This window comes from Rhopalosiphum padi, chromosome 1 (genome assembly GCF_020882245.1).
Source record: "Rhopalosiphum padi isolate XX-2018 chromosome 1, ASM2088224v1, whole genome shotgun sequence".
Lineage (NCBI taxonomy): Eukaryota > Metazoa > Arthropoda > Insecta > Hemiptera > Aphididae > Rhopalosiphum > Rhopalosiphum padi.
Genome location: NC_083597.1, coordinates 80,424,194 through 80,445,138, shown reverse-complemented (window position 1 = coordinate 80,445,138; position 20,945 = coordinate 80,424,194). Strand labels below are relative to the sequence as shown.

The 20,945-nt window shown below is 31.6% G+C and overlaps 1 protein-coding gene across 3 annotated transcripts in view; it reads left to right on the top strand.

Annotated features, from left to right (window-relative positions):
- The window catches only part of LOC132918123 (neuroligin-4, Y-linked-like), a 384,793-nt gene that overhangs the window by 89,724 nt on the left and 274,124 nt on the right, over window positions 1-20,945 (top strand). For all 3 annotated transcript variants that reach the window (XM_060979228.1, XM_060979226.1, XM_060979227.1), the window contains one exon: window positions 10,444-11,384. In XM_060979228.1, coding sequence (XP_060835211.1) covers window positions 10,913-11,384 — 472 coding nt within the window. In that variant the 5' untranslated portion in view covers window positions 10,444-10,912. The remainder of the gene's footprint in view (window positions 1-10,443; window positions 11,385-20,945) is intronic.

The following is a 20,945-nucleotide window of genomic DNA, read 5'->3' as shown; positions in this document are numbered from 1 at the left end:
ATTTCAAGATAAAATTGCACTATTTAAATGAAAATTAATGAAATATCATACCTGTATGAAGATTGATTAAATAATAATTAAAAATAACAACACGTTATAAAATAAAACAAAAAAAAAAATATGTGATATACGAGATACGAGTACATCAAATAGTTTCAGTCAGATATTTCTGACAGTATTTTCAATCTCTTATTTGGTTATTTTGAGCTTGTGTGATTAGCTTCGAATTTATAAACGTACTTGTAATGTATTTATGTTTATCATTATATAAGGGCATATACAATTATTCCATTACAACCCCATTTCTTTTCCATAAAAAACCCAGTAGCGTATTTTTTGCTACTAGATTCACTAGGTTTACCTTATCTGTACATTTTTTAGTAATAATTTATTTTATTTTTACCTTTTGACATACCCGTATAGCAAAAAATGGTTACAAAAAATTCTAAGATGATAAACCATAAAAATTATAATCTTTACATTAATTCAGATTTATTTAAAAAAAAAATGTTGTTATAGTCATTTCTACAATTGAATATAAATACATTGCTATTTTAAAATACTTTTAATTTGTATATAATATACTATTACAAAATAATAATAACAAGCCATTTGATATAACTGAGTCGAAAGTTTAAAAAGTCATTAGACAACTTATTGTTTTTTGAACTTAAATCATGTAGGTACTGTTGTATAATAGATATACTATTTTTTGAGGAAAATAATGTTCAAATAGAAAAAAAATAATTATAATTTATTTTAATTGAATGAAAATTATGAAAATGCAATCAAATAGTGTAAAAATTAAACTCTTGTATAACATTAGTTAAATGTTAATTGATTAAATTCAAAATTATAGTTTTAAATAAATGTAAATATCAATAAATTATCTTATTATTAATAATTGATAAATAATTGAAACGACAAAAAACCAATAATATTCGATAAAATGTTTTTTTTCGGACCCATTGTCTTCGAATTATCTGATTGCTGTAGGTTTTTAAATCTCGAATGTCTCTCACTCTTATTATGGTGTAACACGTCTGTGTTATTAAACGATTCATTTTGGACAACCAATATAGATATAACAATAGATATAACGAAAAACAGCCAATCAGAATGTGGCAATTAAGCACAAACGAGTTGAACATAAAAAAAAACACATACATCAGAGTTAAGGAAAATAGAAATAAGGAGGATAATTGTGTTTAACCTAACCTATCTGTAGATACTAAAGTCAAGGCAATTTGAAGTACATTGGAAAAGAAAAAGGAACATCTAGATCGTTGCAAGGAACCAGCCAATGATGGACATTTTTAAAGATTTACAATTCAGTAAGGCAAAACAAATTTTCAACAATCTTCTTCTCTATATACTATACGCACTACTATCGAAGAAAAGTAAGATCGATAACCTAAAGCGTTCCCGATGTCCGACAAATACCACAGCACCCCACAGCGTTCCTATAACCAGACGCGACGTAGTACAACTTAAAACACGGTTTACGGTGAACAGTATTCCTACCGATCAACACAGCTGTCGATTAACTATCCAACGTAACCACCCAATGACGCAGCCCGTTGCCCGAATCGACCACTACCGGCACAGTTGTCGAATTCGCAGGGTTCCCGGTGAAATTAAAACATCCCTAAAATAATGTCTTATCGGCCACTTATTCAAGTACCGCCACCAGATATTTGTTTGTCACTTTGTTGCCATATAGTCAAGCTTGCGACTCTAGTCGACTCTCCGTTCAGAATAAATTTGTATAGGCATAACAATTTTCCGATTTAAGCATTAGGATCACCCCCCCCCCAGAAACACCACCCGAACCGGCTATTCAAGCCTGACTGGCAAAATGTACATTTTTTATGTCCCGTATATATTTTAAATAAATATTATTAAATATAAATAATATAGAAAACATTTGATTAGTAAAAACAAGGATTGTTATTTACATAATATTAAATGGACCGCCAAGCTCCTGGCGTTTCTTCCACGCTATATAATAGATTGTAATTATCCTGGCGTTTTAAATTATCTGAATGATGTTCTAGTTTGGTATTTCATATAACTCTTCCTAAATTATTCAAAACTAACGATCCTTTGGCCTTATTTATTTTTCAATTTAAAAAAAAAAAAAAAAAAAAAAAACAAAGTAGTTAACCAACTAAAAATCTAAAGGTAATCGTTAAAGTATTTTAGTAGAATAATTTGTATGTACATTATGTAAATATAGTATACAATATCTGGAAACTTTAATCATTTTTATTTTGAAGTTCTTAAGCCCAGTGCTTGACTGTATTACTTTTAAATGTATTCAAACTTAAATGGGTATATTTTACAGTAATACCCATAAACTAATTTGATTAGTTTTATTATCTGAACTACAGTTAATTTTTTACCATTCAACTTTAAGACCGGATGAGAGCAAAAACGATTTTATGTCTTTCATGAACTTGTAATTAAAATGCGTTTCCGTTCTAAAACACTCGTGTAGTTTCTTTTTCTCATTTTAAATCTTTCTTCAACCATGTTGTATAAAAAGGGTCGTTTCGTATTATAATTTTTAAATGTATTTTTGGTCACACATTATATTGGTCACTGAACATTGGTAGTATTATATAATTTTATGAGTTAATTATGGTTTAAATTTGAAATCAACAAAAATGAACATCTTTGATATTATGATAATGGAATAATAAAAAATTAAAGAAATTTGAATATTATAGTGTTCATTTGTGCATTTTGAGTTTTTGATGTAGTCATAGAACAAATTTAAGATTTTAATAAATTGATTTTCAAATCCCTTTGCGACTTCTACGTATATCACTATATTTTATAGTTTAGACTTTAGAATAAGACAGGAATTTGTACGCCGATATTTGAAACTTTTTCTCTTATTCCTTGTCAGTTATAATATTCATATTCACGAATTTTGGAACTGAATTAATTGGAGTCTCTTTTCAGTACTTGAAGCTGTATAAATATATCCATTTAGGTAGTGACAATAGTTCTTAACTTTGTTAAAGTGTAACGTTTGATAAAATATGTATAATATAATATACTATGTTCTTCAAAATGTAATAATTATATTGTACTCGAAACTCACAAATACTGAATAAAATATGATAATATTATTCATATATCATAATATTATTATTTACAAAACCAAAATATCACTTTGATAAAAAAAAAAAAAAAAAAAATAGAACATAAATTATGATTATCTTCTATTGATTGATGATATTTCTCTGAGAACTTTTTATTTCTCTTATTTCTACCATATCATTTATTTTGATTAAAGCTTTTACAAAAATGATTACGTATCTATTGCAATAAAAATAATAATATATTACATGCATACCTATTGCATAATTATTACTACTTACACTATTTATTCTTTTGATACTAGGGATAAAATATTTATTTGGCGAATCCTAATCACTGAGTAATTTAATATCATAAATCGTACTCATATATAAGTGTTATCGGGTCCATTATAGCTCAGATATTATATGATATATTATATCGACGGGTTTTATACGAAATTAATGTGAAAATTGCACCGCGTTCGGACCACTCCTATATTTTATCCCAAAACATTTTATATATAATATACTATAATATTATAGGTGTACATGTAATGTGAATATATGATTTACCGTCCTTAGCTGGGAGATGTGTGTTACCGCTAGTGAAGATATTTCATTTTTATATACCCCTTTAATGTCCGATTCTAGAATTAGATCAAACGCGTTATTATATACGTCGAGATCTCGATCAAAAGTCATATAAGAAAAACATTTATGCTCCCGGCGACCAATCCCGGCGCAGTGTTCCTGATTTATCTGGTCCAATTTCCAATTTTCAAAGTCCATATTATATATTACATAATATTTTGGTATATTAAAGTAGTACCGGTGGCTAGTTTTTTTTTATGCCGGATATACCCAAATTGGTCTAACTGTACTACAAAGGTCACGTTCGGTTCGCCGTAAAAACGATACGATTAAACATAATTATAATATAATTATTACAGAAATAGTAAAAGAAATGTGCACACCACAAATGGCATTATACCTTCACTCTGCCTAACACCTATAAAAACGTACACCGTGTTGACTATATAGACTGTAGTCTATAATATGTTACTATGTTATTGTTATCGTAACATTTTGAGTCATTCGATAATTGTGTTTTTCCTTTTTATAATCAAATTTTTTACTGTCACGGTTGGGCTTGCGAGTTAGTCGGGATGAACCGTTTTTTTCTACATTTCTAAAAATTACATGAACAAAAAAAATAAACAAAAATAATATTACATGACTCAGAGCTTCGCGTTTAGCTACCTTTGTTATAAATTTATAATATATTTATAATATTATTATATTGTACTCTTTACCCAGCCATCTTCTCTGCACCATATTTTTATGTTATCGACACGAACGTAGCTATTTTGCCTATACGGAGTGCCGTCGAATTTCCCCAGGTCAGTTGTAGCTTGTACTGTTTGTATAATATTATTACAATAAGTATAATAATAATATTGTCACAACCCAACGTCGACCCCGCACGCCATGCCCTGGCACTCTAAACAAACGTTGTCGTCACGTCATTATCATATTCCTATACGTATAGTTATATATTTCTATGATATGTATATATATAATATATATTATATGCATACTATACGCCGTTAAAATGTCTACGTCCAATGACTATTCAATTTCGTTTACGATAATATTTTACAGTCAGCGGGCTGTATAATCGAATCGCGCAGACAACGTGTTCTCAAATCGAATCAACGGGTACGAGGTGTTATTTATGTGTAGCGGTATCTTCGCCGGGGAATAATAATTTCTGTTGCTAACGAAAAAATACGAAATATTATGTGAACAAAATATTTAATACATAGTATGATAATATGTAAACGTATAACATAGAGTTGGAATATTATTGTCTCTTAAAATAAATAGCAAATTTTCGTATTTCCAATCAGCGTTATTAATTATAATATGTTTTTCTTATAATATTACTATTACCTATAGACTGGCTATAGTTGGTTCCATAAAATACGTTTTGCTTTATGCGTTTATTTTCTGATTTCGCGTTGGTGTTGACATTGTATAAGCGTTATAAAGTATTTATTTTTTAGTATCGTGGTTGTGTGTGTGTGTGTGTATGTGTTAAACCTGTGGTGAATTTCGATTGGATTTTATTTCTTGTTCAATAAATTATCCACTCGATAAACATAGCCGAAAATAAACACAACCGATATGTATGTTTAAGGGTATATTCAAAGTTTGACACTGGAGAAAATTACATGCAGCAACAACGGAAGGGGTAAAAATATTGAAAAAAAGTGTCACGTTATAGAGAGAGTAAACAATTATTTTTTTTCTTCAAGATTTTTAATTCATTTTTTATAGTATACGAGTTAGTATAGTCGTATTACATCTTTAACAGTAACCTAAACTGTAAATGGTATTATGTTATAGTTTCCTTCATTTGGTTTTATTTATAATACCTACTAGTGATTATAGTATTAGTATTAGATATTTTTTAAATAATAATTTTATAATTCAATTTATGATGTCATAAATGTGTTTTAATTTTTTGCACAATAACTAAGAACTAATTAATTGAAAGAATAAAAAAAAACATAGTTTTTAATAAAATCTGTCAACTAAAAATTTAACGGAAAATATAAATAATATAACTATTTTCTAATGAATATAAACAAAAACCTTTTTTTATGATTTCTTTAGCTATTAATTGTTTATTGAGGAATATAATTAAGTAGTTTAGGTAATGTATATTATATACATATAAATTATTGACTAATAATTAGATCTTAACATCAAAATGAAGCGATTTTGTTGTTTATAATACTCATCATATTATGGTGTATTTTAGTAGAAATAGTTTAAAATAAATTTAATAATAACTATTGTATTGAATATTTTTTTCTCAGTTAAAATACTTATTGATATATTAATTATAAGTATTAAATTTATATAATCATTTTATTCATGAGTGACTAATGATATGGATTTCAGATATTAATGTCTAGGTTCTGTGTATATAAAACTGGATGGATTTGGTGTTAAATATACTTGTCAAGATCTATTTTATTCGTCACTGATAAGTCATTAATTTAACGTGATTTGATGTTTCTAATTAACACACCTACTATAATGATGAACCATCTAAAATATCAGTCAGTCAAGTAATAACGTCCTAGTTAGACAATCTTCCTTTTCAAAGTATCCATGTATAATGTATATACTGATAAGGATAAGTTTAACGTAAACGAATGCTTTGAAATTATATGTATAAACGTCTAATTAGATATTACTATATTATCAGTTATAATAAAAAAATGTCTTTTCATCAAAACAAACTACACGCGCATACAACATAGAAATAAATATAACCACAACATTAATATTATATGATGAGCATTTTAATATTTTACGTAATAATATAAAACAATAACAAGAAAATGGTTTAACAAAATAAAAATAAGATAATATAATAATTGATAAATAGTTATATAAATGTCTAAAAATTTAGAAAATTAAATTATATATGAAAATCCAGACGATTATTATGTTATGTTAAATAAATTTCTTTCATAAAATATGAAAGGTAAAGCTATGTAATTTGCGAGGGAAAAAAATTATCTTAGTACTAAAACATTATATTATTTTATTTTATCTATATAACGTAGATCCTAATTTATTTAAGGATATTATAAATTAACTACTAACAAAGCTCTAAGGCATGCGTAAACGTGACGCCGATAGATGATTTTGAATAATCATCAAGATAATAACGGCCTATCGTATATATAAATCCTTTTACTTGATTATATTCAGCAAAAAATGTAAAGCTAAAAATACGTTTTAAGAATGACGGGCTGTAAAAAAAAAACAGCAATGAAAATATGGCTTGTTAACTTTGTAAAAATGTCATAAACAAAAATTATTATATATTTTGGAATGTGCCATAAAATAAAATATAAAGTATGATGAATTTGTTGAAACGCATATTTATTTATTTATTATATATATAAGCAAGCCCTTTAGATATTGGACCATTTGTAATAATAAGGTGACGATAAACATGAAAAATAAAACTTTAATAAGAAATATCAATTGTAAAATAAGTTATTGAATTATTTTGTTACTTATTGTTCGATAAAAATGGAAATTGATTTTAAAACTAAAATTACGATTGAAAGACAATATTTACGATAGAAGATAATATTATTTCGACGAATAATTAGACGTGTATTGTAGTAAATCAAAAAATGGCTGAACACAATTTCATTAACGGAATGATGATCGATAACGATTATAATTCGTAAGAAACGTATAATATTATTATATCGAAAAATTCTCCCTCATTTCTTGCGAACACATCATATCACATTTTGATGTCTTAAAGCTACTATGTCAATTAAAACGGCGTGTATTCTGTAAATCGAAGTGCCAAAACGTCGTTATAGGTGTCCGCCCATTATAGAAATGATCAGTATAGACACCTACTAAATTGATTGAGATACGGTTTCTTTAAAAAAAATCATATTTAACGGTAATTTTATGAACCCTAAAAATGTTCTATGATTTATTATTTGTTTGACGTTTAATCTATTCCATTGTAATAACTATTGCATTATATTATATGAATAATAATATGTCGGCCAGTATTTATCACGCATTGTTTAAACGTATGTTCGTCGCAGATACATAATAGTAATAATATACGTTTGGTCGTGTCGATTTACTTGGCCTTGCACACATATTATACGTACATTATACAAACATAATATATATTATTTATATATATATATATATATATACGTATATGCGCCATACACAATATGCATAATATTATGTTCGATTGTTAGATTTGTATAGAGACGTACATTGTGATAACAACAAAGTTTGGTGTTACACACTTATACCAGCTAGCGACGCTGCACACGATCGACAGCGACTGTCGGAATATGATGATATTTTGTGTACGCCCTCGTCTACTGTCAACTGAATAATGACGGTCGTCGTCATCGTCGGTAGTATAATATTATATTATAATCTCGAAAACACCTACGAATTTTTTTAGCACGTGTAAGCTTTTTAGATCACGAAATGTCAATTTGTGCGTACGAATTTTGTTTGAAAAAGTGGGGTAATAATCTCGTAGTTGGAGAGCGTTTGCATAAAAAAGAAGAAAAAAACGAAAACGATAATTGCAATACCAGCGATAAATCCGCGTGCATACAGCACAAACGATTTATGCCCCGTTCACCTAAACCTCATTCCTTTTCTCTCACTGTCTCGTCTCCGCCATGGTAACCGTTTCGTTCCCGCACTAGGATTTTAATATCAAAGTTTTTGTCGCCGTGGGTGCGACGGGTATTAAAATTAATCGACAAATAGCATGTGTTGTATATGCACATGAAAATATAATACGTCTACAGGCTCTCTCAAATACGCACACAATCGCACTTGTGTATTTTATTATATAACATATATATTATATATATATATATATATATAAAATACTACGAATGTGTACTTTGGTGAATTTATATTAAAACGGCGTCTTCGTCGTTGTCGCCGTAGTCTTTTCTCCGTAAACATATATCTATAGGACATGACAGCGCCGTCGTCGCACTGTAACTCGCTTGAGCGGATTAACGCGCAGACTTTAAAAACTTTTACTAATCCTTTTTCGCAAAGCGAGTCTTAATAAAACGATATGATATAGTGTATAATTCCTACCTACGTAACGAAAATGTTCACGCAGTGCAATTCGACTCGTTAGTTCACTAAAATGATAATTTCGAATCATATATTGTCGGCGAATATAATATTATGTTCAAATGAACAACTGATGTGTTTTAATATAATGCGAGTTAACAACGTTATACGATAACAATATTATAGTTGTTTATACTCTGTTGTGACTTTTAGGTAAAATTATAGAACAATGAAAATTAATTTTATTACGAATAAATGTTGTGGCGTTTCGCAGTCATTAATGAACCGATCGATATTAAAATTACTACGTGAAGCGCAATAATACGAATAATTATTGTGATGTCACATCGATATTTAATTAAGTTTTTTGTGCCTATAAATCAATTTTTATTCAGTTGTTTGCCGTCTCGAACTCTAAACAAAAAGTCGTTTAACACACCGAACAGTTATTACAGTTTCGCATACCTACTCACATTGCATTTTATTATAATTCGAACGTCGATACGCGCATTATAATAAATTATAGGACTTTGAACCTGTAGACGTCACTTATGCTGATCCAGCGTTAAACTGTAATTGTGTTTTCGTTGACCGTTTTAATGCAATAATCGACGCGGCTTTGTCTCGTACACGCGCGAATAATTTCGTCGGGCAAAGAGCGATTTCCGTCCAGTTTGGTCGGGCCACATTCTTCGATTAAATCAAGTTCCGTCATCAGCTTCAGCTTTCGTTTTCAACGATCGGTAGCTGCCACGGTAATTGCTTTAACGTCTTAGCCTTTATAAAATGCTGTCTCGGAGGTTGTTGGAATAACAAAGTGAAGCTCCCAAGAGCCACTGAACTTGGCGCGCATTAGCAACGCCCATTGTCACTGTCTGAGGTTATTTTTATACGAGACAGATATAGAGGATTGTGTAGTCAAACCTCTATTTAACAAAAATGACGGTTCTTTGAAACAAATATTCGTTTGGTAGACATTTAGTGAAAAATAAATACATTTTTTTTACATAAATAACCGAATTTTTATGCGGAACAATATATTATTGTTTGATCAGAAATAATAAATAATATAATTAATAAAGTATTTAAGAAATATTAAATTAATTAAAAGATACTAATATAAAATTAATTCGTTAAATAGAAACGTTTTATGATGAAAATGTCATAGTTCTTTGAAAAGATTCGTCGTTATACATATTATAGAGTTGAGTTTGGGTAAATAAAGTTTTGAATGTATCTTACACATAATATATATATAATATATATAAATATAAAATATACTATTTATGTAAGCCCGGGCTTTTGACGGAGTACAAAGTTAACATTAATTTTAATTTCGTATATAATACGATACTTACATGAATATATGTAATATCAACAAAATTATATAAAAATACTTAAAAGCGTAGTACAGAGATTATTTAAGAAAAGAAAAAATACAGACAGTTATTTTACAGACATATATTATACGACAAACATTAAACGTGAAGTTTATCGCGAGTTGAATAATATACCGATAAAAGCCACCCATAAACTAAGTTTTTTTTCTAAATAATATTAGACGACTTACGTAGCGAAAAATACATTTTGTCACATTTTAGAGAATATTATGACTACAAAAAAATTATAATTTTATAAAATATTATAAGATCATTACGGTTGTTTGCAGGCGCTCGTGACGAGATCGTTTCGCAGCGGTCACCCACGATCAGATCGGCCGTCGAATGAACACGTTGGACGACGGTGACCGCGAATCCAGTTCGCCACTGGACTTTGGTGTGGCGGACGTGATAACGACCACTATCGTGTACCTGACGTGCACCGTCGCGGTATACGTGCTGTGCACATTCGTCGAAGACGCCGTTGACGAACCGACCACGCAAACGCCGGACGGCACCGGGACACCGGCCACGGCACCGCCGTCGGCGTCAGTAGCGTCGGAGACGTCAGTCGCGGGAACAGGAGCCAGTGGATCCGGGACAGCGTCGCGTCCGCCACCGACGCACGCGCCTACTCAGTCGCGGCCGACGCCGCCGGACGCGGGCCAACCGCCGGCGGAAACGGGAGACGCGTCGCAGGCCACGGTACCGGAAGACATGGGACGTGAGAAACGCCGACGGTGATCGGTGCCGCGGCCAATGATCGGCCAACCGACCGCGAACGCCGCGGCAGTGGCGCTGACCGTGGCGATCGTGGCCGTGGTCGCGCTGTGGACACCCGCCGCATCCGCGGCCACGCTCACGCGGGTCGTGCAGACCCGATACGGCAAGCTTCAAGGCGTGGTGCGCACCGTGGACGCGTCCGTGTCAGCGGCCGCCGGCGGCACGCCGTCCGCCACCGTCGACACGTTCCTGGGCGTGCCATATGCCACTCCGCCCGTCGGCTCCAACCGGTTCGGACCCACTCGCACCCCGTCGCCCTGGGACGGCGTCCGGATGGCCGACGCTCCCGGCCCAGTGTGCCCGCAACGCTTGCCCGACGTGTCCAACGAGACGGCAGCCCTGAACCGCATGCCCGTAGGACGGCTCGTCTACCTCAAGCGTCTGTTGCCGTACCTGCGCAACCAGTCCGAGGATTGCCTGTACCTGAACATCTACGCCCCGTCCCAAGGTCAGTGACCTATAGTATTTATATATAATATAGTATACATTGTATACTGGTCGCATTTTTGACACGTGGGATGTGTGTGGGTATGTGGGTTTGGCGGGACGGGTGAGCGAGAATTCCCCGATTAGTGCTGACGTGTTTCATACACCTCCGCCCGGCAGCTCGCTCCCCCGAGATATTTACGTCCACATCATGATGTGTCAGAGCGTTTACTAAAAATATACACTTCCGTATACTTTAATCCCCTTTCCTATTAACAAGAGGACTTAGAATTAGATAATACCCGTCTATCATTTGGTCAGACATGGATTGAAAACAAAATAATTGTTATTAGAATGTTCGTTCGGAAAAGAAAAAATGAAAATCTTTTCTGGTCCGAAATCTCACTTCAGTATCTTTATGAACCAACACTCTTATGGAAATGGAAACCATCATTCTTCGTATCGATGAACCCGTCAAAACCTATAGAATCATTAAGGATCTTATGCAATTTCTACAGACGACTGAGTCTTAATTTTCTCTACGAGAAGATGAAAATTACTTTGAGTTCTCGTGCAATAATAACTATCCAAATATTTTGTATCATTCGAAAGATTTTCGGAGTAATTTTAAAATTATCATTAATATTTTGTCTCTTATTTATTTTAATTATATTTAAAGTTTTGGAATAATTTAATTAGTATAATTTCCTTTGTCCGTAAACAGTAAATATCTGTTTATAATAACATTCTTTCTCGGTACCTTCTATAAGTCAAATGTCGATACAAATAATTCTCAGCGTGTTTGTAGTGTAGGAATATTATTGAGCGCATTACAATGATGTTTTTATGACAAAGTGTATTATAATAATACTTAAACATCACATGTATTAGTCTGAAAATATTACCTAGTGTTAGCTCCGGGTGAAAAATAAATTATAGAAAACATAATATATTGGGGACTTATGCTTAAACTTTAACAACAACAACAACAACCACTGCGTGTTACCGCGGTCGGTCGTTATGCGAGTTTCTGTAATCATAATTCATGTTTTAAACCGACCGCACCTAAACCCGCGGTGACTTAAATGTTCTACGGTAGCTTTAAGACTCGATGGTTTGCAAAGACAAACCGTAACAAGAGAATAGTATTTAAACTCAAGTCGTTCACGATAATAGCAGTAGTTATCTCTCGGGTGGAATATAAGAAATAAAAAAATAAATAAATAAAAGAGAACGCTTATTATTATTATAGACGTTAGACACAGCAAAAATGTACCCAAGTACACAGAAATGTAATCCATAACAATAAATTCGTATTAGTAGTGCAATGATTATATGGGCATTACATACTTTCTTAGCTATTACGTGCGGTATGTACGTATACATTTTATATGCATACTTATTGCTTTATTCTTTGAGTGTTCCGATTTTTTCTTCTGATTTTTGACTTTGAAAACCGCCAAAATCAAATATGCACTATGCGACGATATACATTATTACTTGATTATAATGATGGTATAAATTAATATGCATCGAATTGATAAAAAAAGAATTTTATATGATGGTGTGCTCGAGCAGAAAATTAAATATAAATTTGTAGGTATTATATTATTTAATGTATAGATTCGGTTCGAGCTTAAGTAAAAATAATTCTATATATATATATATATATTATATTGATAGACGTTGTGGATTTTTCAAACAACAATATATTTATACACCATTAATTGACATATTAATGTACTGGGCTTACTTCACCCCCTCCCCTTCTACGTAAATCCTGAAATTAAAGCCTATATAATAAAAGAGCAAAAATAACGAGCAATGTGCCCTAATTAGTTGACATATTTTAATCACTTAATTGATCACATTAATTAACCACAATGTCTACCTGTCTAGAGCACTGTTAGTCATCGTGTCATCGGTTGGTTTATAAAATGTAAAAATAATTTTATAATGGGTAGGTTTTAATTATCAATTGATAATTTTATGATATAATTCATGGTATTTTGTATGATTTATAATTTTTTTTTTTTTTTTTTAATATGATGACATTTAAACGTTGTATTATAGTTAGATCGTGATGATCCATTATATATCAGTGATATATAGTAATAGCAGTTGTGCACTCATTTATTTTAAATAACTAAAACGATCGCTGTTGATAATTATTGATTAGTGTTGTTTAACAGTACCTCAGGTCGTTTTAAATTCGTATGACAAAAATACTGGTAATTGTGTTGGTTTCTACGTCAATTTCGACTTAGGAAATTTGGAAGAGCTTGAATAATATATACAGTGTGTATTACACATTACTTATGGTATTTAAGAGCATAAAACGTTAATCGAGTGACCATTAAAATAAATAACTGGTTTGATTTTGTATCATGTACATAATTTTGAAAAAAAATAATTAACGTCATAACAGAGATCTTTCAAAAAAACTTTACTAAACATACTATGTTATACAGGTTTTTTTTATATTTACATAAGCTAAATGCATACTGAAATTTAATTCCGAATTCATTGAGCAAATTTTTCGTTGAATTAGGAAAACTAGGTTTTCAAATCCACAAACGAAATTTGTTTGCTTAAGAACGTTATATTTTTCCATCTTTTAATGCCGTTGACGAAGAGTCAACAGTGGTTTTTAGCATTTTTTCTAGAAGCAATGTAATATTGTTTATTGTACGCAATTATGATTACTTTTTAACTTTTTATTATTTTATTTAATCATGGTATACAGAAGAAATACATCATAAACTATCCGAGTGATCTAAAGCGGTTACAAAAATATACATAAAATTCACGTTTTCATAAAAATATTAAGCATGACACAAAGTTACGGAAACAGAGTTCAGCAATACGATATAATATGTACGAGACGAGCAAATGGCACGCATCTTTCTGCGAAAATTAATATTTTATTGATATTCCGTCTACTTTGTCCGCTACTTGTCCGAGGATTCATAAACAATGAGTGGATCAATCGATTAAATATGAAACTAAATATATTATTTTATAAGTTTAGAGATAACTAAATTATATTATAATATGCTAAGTGCTTATTTAAATATATAAAATAAAATATCAGTGACTAAGAGTCTAAGAAATTCTTATCGTTTAAGGAGAAAAAACAAAATATTATATTCGTCTTCTCTTGAAAATATTAGGTGACCGAATGTTTACTGTTTACAGTCTCAAGATGTCGAGAAATAAGTAAACGTTGGCCCTATTCACTGAGATAGAACATGTACGTTGCTGTTGTATATCAATAAATATTTTTAAAACTTGGCTCGACGGGTGTTGGGTATTATTTAATGCTAAAAAACTATATCATTATGCACGATATTTACTGTCTTTGAGACACTTTTCGATAAACACTGATCAGAAAAAAAAATGTCTAGACAAAAATCACAATCTATTCGTGTATAAAATAATTTTAGTGGGCAAACAATAGTATTATAGTTTATTATATGATATAAAAAAAATGTTAAACAATAACAGAAATATTTAATTATTGCGGGGAATAACAATAACGTGTCACTAATTGTATTGTCGTAAATATGATAATAATGGCTACATAAAGCCTACCGACGATGATTACAGTGTTATCAATTTATTTATCCGTAACAGAGAAGCAAAGAATGTATTATTATTATTTTAGCAAGTACGAAGTCGTCAAAACAGATCGATTACTTTTTTATGTCCCGTTTGGAATGCGTGTATGGTACGTCCTGACATAGTTTCGAGATTATTTCATATTGCGTATTCAATATACACACGCGGAAACCGAAAGTTCAACAAAGAATGCATTTTTTAAAACATTTAATTTTCCAGGGAAAAAAATTGTAAAATGTAAAAAGCAACTCATGAAAAGTCAAACTTTAATTTTTGTGAGTTCGTTTGAATATTAAGACTTTCAACAATCAGGCAAGCAAATTAATTAAAAACACAAATGTGAGTCACGTTCGTTTGTAATTAATTTAAAAACCGCTAAGCATCCCGCATTAAATCCCGATGCGACAGAGTTATAAATTAAATTATTTACGAACAATAACTACACGCTCGCATTTTTACACGAACATACCGCGCTGGCTATAATATGCGTAATAACTATGGCATGGATGAAATTGTTGAAACAACATACCTGAAATATGTAGTAATGTCGTAAAAACGATTAAGCAAAAGTCTATTAGAATTATTTTAATCCACATAATAATTTGATGTTACCTCGATTGTTGCAAGTCGTAAATAAATTGGCCTACCTAAATATGCTCGTGTATATCAGCGTGCACGTGATGACAATTTCGGGTATGTCAGACCGTTGTACAGCTACCGTCACCACTTTTGTCTTTTACATAAGTAAAAACATAATAGGTATTAGGTGCGTAGTAGAAATCATTTGATAAAAAAAATAAAAAATAATAAATATTATTATTTTTTTTTTTTAGTGGGTTAGTTTATGGAAAAATTAAAAATGTTCAATAAATGTTATCCATTCTTTTAAATTATACCTAATTAAAATTAAAAAAAATTATCAAACAATTCAAACAAATTCTCTTAAAATAAAAAAGTTGAAATAAATTTGAATTAAAAGTTTTTATTTTTTTTTTAAAAAGTTCTTTGATGTAATATAATATGTAGGTACTGTACTAGTATGCAATTGTAACGGTAATATAAATTACCATAATTTATGTTAATAATTAAAATGAAAATAATGAAGCTAATTGGACTCATTGATCATCATCGTCATTCCTTTTCCGTTGGTATGTAGTTTAAATACCAATCTCGTGTTAATAAGTAAGCAATTAATAATTATGTTCAATAATAATAATGAAATCTATAATATCGAAAAACACGCGTAATGTTCTATATACGAGTATTTATATATAATATGTTACATGTTATAAAGCTGTGTACCTAATAATGTAATAATATATTATAGAGTTATAAAGATTAACGATGGCATGTGCATGAAGCGTTTCAGGCTTAACAGTGAAGTGAGAAATTGCATTGAAAAGAAAAATTTTAAAAATTATACTAAGTAGGTAATAAGCAAGATTATCAATTCTAAAAGCAATATAAATAAAAAAATAAGATGATAAATAAATAAATAGAGAAAACCTCCCATAGCGAAGTACGATTTTGGACCCTATACTCTTTCGGGTTGTCAGTTATCAAAGTATTATGATTTAACTAAAAAACGTTGATTAATCCACGTGGAAAAAATTGAAAATAATTATTTTTCACTTATTAAAATATAAAATATTTTTATATATACATACACTTTATATTATAAAGTATGCACGCATTTATTTTGCTATACGATCGTACAGTACAATATGAATCGTGCACAGTTGGTTACATATAATATTATTATACTATGCATATACTATTATTTTTATTCATTGAATTATTTCTACGTGAAAGTTGATAGGACAAAGTATACGGTATACGGTATACCTATTACAATACATTTATTCCAATTCACTTAATTAATAATAACTTATAACATTAGTATGAGTGTTGTAACATATTTAAAAATATAAATTAATTAACCACCACTGCTCTTTTCAAACAAAAATATACATTTGGTAAAAAATAATTAACAGTAATGAACGGCCGAGTTTGAGTGCAATTTTAATTTTAATTTTTAAGCCACGATTGACGATAACATGCATCGACTTATTTTTTTATACTAATTTATGCTATTTAAAAAATTTAAATAAATAGCTACATAATTTGAAAATAATATTTAGTATAATATTGAAATTTTCTCATTTTTGTTATTGTTATATAATATTATATTACTATTTAGTAGCTCAAAACTCGTTGTACGACGTATCTTTTAGTCACATATTTTAATATAGTAATTGAAATATATTAAGCGTAAACAGTTAAACCTAGAAATAAACGTTTGGTACTAATTCACTATTTCTACAATATGTGTGTCTAACTGGGCAGGGGCGAAGACGATCTAGCTGTATATTATGCACTGGCATTGCTTTTAAACAACTGGAATGGTATAATACCGCTTCAATGTACAAAGACACGAAATATAACGAAATAAACTCAAACGGTTTCTGCAGTAGTCTACACACAATTAAATAGTTATCTCGAAATCCGTTCGTAGAATACTCTGTGCGACGAATTTCATCGGCATAATATGTGTATAGTATAGTTCGTTTTGTATGCATAGATAACGGTGCTATAAGTACGCAATATAGCGCATAATAATAGTATACCTCAACTATCTATTTTTAAAAATATTAATATTTTTATTGAAAAATTGTAATTATCAGACGATTTAATATAAAGTTGAACTTAATGTTGGCTAGTATTGTAGTAATGTAGTTGCTGATGCATAAATAATAAGTAAAAATAACTTTTCATTAATATTGCATTTTGCGTACGACCTAGTTCTATTTTATTTTATTTTTTTGTCTCGAGTCGATAAACCTAAAATTGAACACGTATTATTATTGTTATTATTATTATTATTATTATTATTATAACTTCTGGGTTGTATGCATTATGGATTCGAATACATTATAAGCATTACCCTGAACTGTTTTCATAATTTTTCAGATACATAATGCGGCAGGTTTAACATTTTGGAGTAATTATGTAGATAGGTTTTTGAATTTAAACAAAATAACATTTAGAAAATCTTATGCATGTATTGTGGACCGGGAGGAATCCAAACATCGTGCACAGTGCACACTTTGAATGATAAAAATATATATAGTAAAAGGTTCATTTCCTAAATATGAGCACGGGTTTTTCACTGTTATAATTATTATTTTTTTCTTTTTACAGCGGATTCATGGAATAATTATAATATCGCAGAAGTAAAAATGATTGCAATTTATTTTGAAAAAAATATAAATCATTAAATTAATATGATATACGGATTTATAAATGTATAGTATTTTATATTTCGTACTAATTTCGCTTGAATTGTTATGGATTTCGTAGAACCAAAGAAGGATTCTGTTTGAATAAACATATACACCACTGTTCGAGTTGAATTTAAATAGTATAAAATATTGTTGTTTACTTTACTTTGTTATGAACAAAGTTTGTTCTTGAAATTTGCGACTCGATGTACTTTATATATTATATATAAATTTTTAAGAAATGCATTTTATTTTAAAATCAATTCTATTTCATACTCAAATGCAACATATTTCGCTACTGTCATTCGGAATGTAGGTCAAACGACTGATTAAATAATAATATAATACGGCGACGACATTACGATAACCCATAAAAGGTTTCCCTCGACATAAGTCCCGTGTCGTATCACATTGCGTCGTGGCGTTTTATAGGAATACAGAAAAAATGATGCTCCCCGCAAATCAGTACGCGTCGTATTACGCACACACATTATTGCCGGCCGCGCGCGTCGTACACGCGTACGAATTGTTCTCAAATGATTATCATAATATTGTAGTATAATAAAAATGATGTTCTTTTACGGATGATACGTCGTTTACAATATTTATTGAAAAAGTTTTCGGATAGCGATATTACACGTCATCTGTATATACATATATATATATATACACTGCTGTTGCTGCTATGCACAATGTGACCGAAACGCCTTTGTCGGGCTCGAATGCTGAAACTTTTGTGACTATATAATAATATACAGACACGATAAAATGTATATCGCCTTTGTACGTATGACATTATTAAACGATTCCGACCGACAAAAGAATCTTAATTTAAAATTCGAATATTTCGCGGTGCCGCATATATCCGCGCGAACTACGCGCCGCGAACGGGTTATTAATCATAATAATATACAAATGTCGCGTATCGATCGCGGCGGACCGCTGCTGCAGCACGCGCGCTATCCGCGTATACCGTAAAAACGCGTATATAGTGTCTATACGATCTCGCGCGGCTCTTATGTGCCGTCGTATACACGTTTCCGCACTCGGAGTCTCGGAAAATCGCCGTTCGCGTTCCCGGGACGACGCCGCGGCGTTATATATATATTATTATATTTTGTCGTATTGCGTACGACTAATACGTCGTGAAACGAAAGCTCATTAGGTAATCTGATTAGCCCTAGCCCGTAGCGTCGGCGCGCACACACACGCGCACACACACACGCACGGCGTATTGATCTGGAGTGGACGTAATTGGCTTATACGTGTATTTTATACACACACACACACACACACAGCGGAAAAGCTTTTTCAATTACGTGCCGATTCCGCCGGGCTGCTAAAATATTATGTCCTTGGCGAAGTGTCTTTTGCTACGCCACTGCCCCTAACCCAACCGACGCCGACGCCGACGCCGCTGTCGACGATATCACCACAACTATATTCCGTTTATAATATACTGCTGCAACGACGAGTCGCACGGCTCCCGTGATTATTAATTATCACGCGATTGTATTATAATATATTAGACATAACATAATTATATATTATGACATGTTATATAAACGTATTACACAAATGCGGTCGTCGTCGTGTGCGGTGTACGCCTACACGCGGACCAATAAATAATAATAATAATAATATGCACACGCCGTCCGCGCTTTCTTCCACATCGACGACGACGACGACGACGACGGCGACGACACCGTGTGCGACACGTGCCACGTTAACGCGTTTAACGTCGCCGTCGTCGCCGCCGCATTACTGTGGTTTTTTTTTTTCGCGCGCACACGTCCCGGCTCCGTGTAAAAATAATCGCGTGCACGGAATTTAAAACAGCATCGACGCGCGCGCACCGACAGTATAATCTATTGTCGCGCGGCGAAGTTAATATTTTATATTATATTTCGTACACCGCACTATCGTAAATAATAATAATTTCGAAATCGGACGATTTCAATCGGCTTGTCTTTATAACTTTTCGTGTTCGTGCGTTCGATCGCACTATTGGGAACTTCGCCAACGTAAAATGTGCCCTTTAAATATCTCGGGGGAAATGACGCACCGCCGCCGAAATGAGAGCGACAGTGAACCGAGCTGACCCATATAATATATAATATCGCGTAAATCCTGGTCGTGTCGTGGCGACGAAGGGAGCGAGTGGGATTTGTTTCAGGTGTTTTTTATTTTTATTTTTATTATACATTGCTTTTACCCGGGTCGTCCTGCAGCGAGACAATTACAATATATTAATTCGAGTTCGAAATTAAATCTTAATGCCGTTACTTTGGACCCCAGAGTAGGTTCGTCTAAGGTATACGACGAAGATTCCATCGGTGCAAAATGTCTTACCATAAGTGCTGTTATGCCCGACTAACTGCAGTATATTATCAAGATCTTATGAACAAGAATCTTATAACGATATAAAGTATCGTATGAGATATTATCAGAATCAAATTGTATATGCGTATTACGTTGTTTAACGATGTAATAGGATGCGCGTGGAAATCGTATAGAACAATATAATATTATGTTACAAATTAAATATTAAAAAGGTAAGCAAGTGATTACCGCTATCCGACGAGTTAGTCACTATATTATGGATGTGTACAATTTGAATTCACTAATATATTAACGTATACGAAAAACGATTCTGAACGGAGACGGTTTTTCAGTCTGTA